We start from the raw sequence: 3802 nt of genomic DNA on the forward strand, positions 1-3802 counted from the left end.
CTTTGCTTTATATTTTAATTATATCGACTCTCTTTAGGTTCGGACAAAACACAGCTATTAAAGACCTTATATTGGGGCTGGGGCACTACATCCTGACATTTCCCAAACTTAATACAAACTCAACTAATTAAAATAACCGAAGTGAAGATAATTAACGTCGTATAAAGTGCAGTAAACAAACCAAAAATAAATAAATTCCTGCTGTATATTTGGTGCCTTTAAAGCTGGTAACTTGTTCAGTGTCTTGGAAAACTTGCCACAGGTTCTGTTGTGGGTTTCGTTTGCCTCCGAGCCTCTTTTCTCTTCATTTTATGCCAAACTGATCGTGTGATGTTGAGATCAGGCCTCCGCGGGGGTCAAACCATCTGCTGCTGGACTTTCTGTATGTTTCCGGCTGTATGTTCGGGCTTATTGTGACGCCGCTGAATGAATTTGGGACCAATTAAACGGGAGAAAAGTGCCTAGAACCTTTGCACTGTGCTGGAGCTGAGATGCCAGTGGAGTCCTGCTTGGGTGGTTTGCTGCATGTAACTGCTGCTGTGCGGTTTATTCTATTTATCTGTTCTTCATGTGGAAATAAAACAAGAACAACAAGCAGTCTGATAAACACTCACATGCTCTTGCAGAAATATTGGAAGTAAAAAAAACTTACTTGCACTCAAGAAAACTTTCTAAAATGGTATTACATTATATATTTTTGTATATTCTTTCCAATATGTGTATTTAATGTTCTTCTGAGGGGCGGTTGATGTTGCCTGATTGATTTAAGACTCCAATTTGTCTCCTCTGTTAATGAACTAATTGTTTTCTGACTTGATCACCTGTCTAGAAAATGGCCAAAAATGCCATTTACACCTCAAAACAACTGTCTGAAACTCTTACTCGTCCAACATTTGCAAGAAATGATCAATAAATTACTGTTAGTTTTTACCCCGTGTGGATTTCTCAATGTGTTTTACACCTAAACTCTTTTTTTAGGCCATTTTTATGTCACAGATTCGTACAGACCAACTAAAATCAGCTCATCAAATAACTAACAGCCTCGTTTACTCATGATTTTCTAAACAGTGAACTACTTTAGTGAAGCAAAACTCTCCTGACAACTGTGATGGAGCTTCAGCCGCAGACTTTCTAACGTATAATTGACCCGCAGCTGATAAACTGCGTCACAGCTCATCCGTCTGAAGTGAAGAAAAGTCCGCGGTGTGACCTGCTGTTAGATCCTGATCGATCCCGTCTCCACATTGGGGGATAATTTATAATTAGAGGTAATTAATGACGTGTCCCTGCTGTGCCTTGTAGGTAAATACGTGCGACTCTTTCTATCTGAAGACGCTCGTATGGATCCTGCTGCCGTTTGAAGCTGCAGGTATTTATTAAAACTCAGAGGAAATGATCCTACGAACAGCTGGAAGCAACGAATTAAACTCCAGCTAACGTGAATCATATTTATTCTTGGTGAGTCTCATCGATCTGACCTGTGACGGACGAATTCATCATCGCAGGAAAGTTGTAGCTTATAGAGCTAACACGTATTTTATAGAGTTAGGACGTATTTTACAGAGTTAAGACTTATTTTATTGCATTGAGATGTATTTTATGGTGGTAAAGATGGATTTTTATAGAGTTAAGACATATTTTGTAGAGTTTAAGACATAGTTTGTAGAATTGAGACGCATTTTACAGAGTTAACACGTGTGACAACAGGAACCAGACAAATCCATGAGTTATGGCGCAAAAATATTAAAATTTGAAATAAAAATTTCAATAAATATGTTTAAAGGATGCAGGTGATGTGTCGCAACACAAAAATAGAAAAAAAGTTATTTTCATTTATCAAGTTTGTAAAATAGTCTTAGTATAAAATGAATTTATCACAAAAATGCCGATCAGTTTACTACTTTAGCCATCATCGATCTGATATGTTTTAATTGAGCAGCAGCAGAGATGTAACTAAAAGCACTAAGGTTTAAGTAGAGTCTGAAAATGTTCGTTTTTCCAGAGAAGCTCCCCACATAACTCACTACATAGAGGTCATAGATGGGGACTAGGAAGTAGAGAACCTCGGTAGTAGGATTGCTGTTGCGATTGTTGGATGCTAATTCAGACATGAAGTGATGCGTTCGGGTGCCATCAGGTGATCAGACAGTGGAGCACGTCTGAAAGCAGCTACAGCCTCAAACACAAGCAGGACGGTGAAGTGGACTAATAAAGTTTGACTGTTCAGAGCGGTTCTGTGGCGTTTTCACTGACCTGGCACGGCTACAGACGACACGGCCTCCGGCTGGCACAGTGTGTCCACCTTCACATGCTGAAAGGCCTTGTTGGGGGCTGACTGGAGGTGCCTGCAACCAGAGGAGATGGTGAGAGCACACAACATGTGCACAACAAAAGCACACATGACCTGGAGGCGCATAGCCGCGGCCCTTAGCCTTTACTGTAGGAGCTGAAATATTAATGCCGGTGAAATGCTGCGAGCAGTGGAGCAGAAACTGCGATCAGCGGGCAGCTACATCAGCAGCTCTCCTGCTGCCCTGCACCAGCAGCATCACTAAATCATGACGACCTGACGCAACTCGAGTGCTTCAGCGACTAATTAAATGTGAATGGAGGAATTTTTCCAACAGGCTTATGACAGTAATGGAAGAGAAGTGAGCGCTCTCTTTATTTGGCCAATCAATGAAAACAGAAGCGCGCTCGGATCCAAAAAACTTGCAGAGTGCTGACTCCGAGGCCTGCTCAGAAACAATATGAATGTCCTCACTCACTCATGACTTTTAATACTTTTAAAGCGGCTCAGCGTTGGGAATGAATCACTTTGCAGCAGCAGTGAGCCGCCCTGCTCCTCCTCCTCCTGCTGCTGCTGCTTCATTCTGCCTGTTGCTCTCACAAGTCACAGGAAATCAAAAAGCTTTTAATGCCGCCGTGAATGACAGATATCAGCGAGGGCCTTCAGGATTAGGAATAAAAACCTGAGCCAAACACGACTGGAGACTCACCTCTTCCACTCCTCCTCTCCATCCCAGAACTCGTAGACGACGAAGGATAAACCGTCCGGCAGACGCACCGCAGTCACGCTGACGGAGGAGGATAGGAAGGAGTAGATAAGAGGGGAGGGAAGGAGATCACAGGGGGAGGGAGAGGTGAGAAGAAGAGACGGATGTGAGCGTTGGATTGATGACAGAGGAGGCAGATTGAAAATAGAAAAGGAAGGCACGAGATAGGAAAGGGGAGGAAAGTCATAAGAAGAGCACATTAAAGGACACATTCTGGAAATGAAACAATAAAGCAGCAAATCTCAGCCTTGGCTCTATTGATGTCATAGCGCTTAACACCAAAAAGACAAAATGACGTCCATAAAAATAAAGACTTGCAATAACAAAGCGGAACAACGTGTGACCGGGTCAGACGTTTGAGGAATTTTATAGGAAACATTTTGCTGTAAAGAACCAAGGCTCCATCTGGCTGCATCCAGAGGAGCACCAAGGTGCTGAAGGATGTATTTTAACAAGGTGCTGGTAATAATCCACATTTATCTTAGTCCATGTTTACTCATAGTGGCATTCAGTAAAGGCTGCATTCAAGGTCTGAGGCGATGAACTGGAACCGCGGACATGATGGAGCAATTTTGCCCAACATTAGGCCTCACTGCTGGCATGTTTAAAAGGCATATTTATCTTTACAAAAAAATGCAAAAAGCACACCATTTATCAGAGCCAGAGACAGAAAGAGTAGCCAGATTTCAACTTTCCAACGGCCCTTGAACTACTCATGTGTGGTTCCATTGGGAAAACTAACCAAA

The 3802-nt window shown here is 42.4% G+C and overlaps 1 protein-coding gene across 1 annotated transcript in view; it reads right to left on the reverse strand.

Moving 5' to 3' along the window:
• necab2 (N-terminal EF-hand calcium binding protein 2) overlaps nt 1-3802 on the reverse strand; it is a 198025-nt gene that overhangs the window by 1752 nt on the left and 192471 nt on the right. Inside the window, exons 11-12 of the mRNA XM_008290582.1 lie at nt 3000-3077; nt 2254-2345 (exon numbers count right to left, since the gene is read on the reverse strand). Of these exons, the coding sequence (XP_008288804.1) occupies nt 2254-2345; nt 3000-3077 (170 nt within the window). The remainder of the gene's footprint in view (nt 1-2253; nt 2346-2999; nt 3078-3802) is intronic.

Source organism: Stegastes partitus, unplaced genomic scaffold (assembly GCF_000690725.1).
Source record: "Stegastes partitus isolate 25-593 unplaced genomic scaffold, Stegastes_partitus-1.0.2 Scaffold685, whole genome shotgun sequence".
In the NCBI taxonomy this organism is placed as follows: domain Eukaryota; kingdom Metazoa; phylum Chordata; class Actinopteri; family Pomacentridae; genus Stegastes; species Stegastes partitus.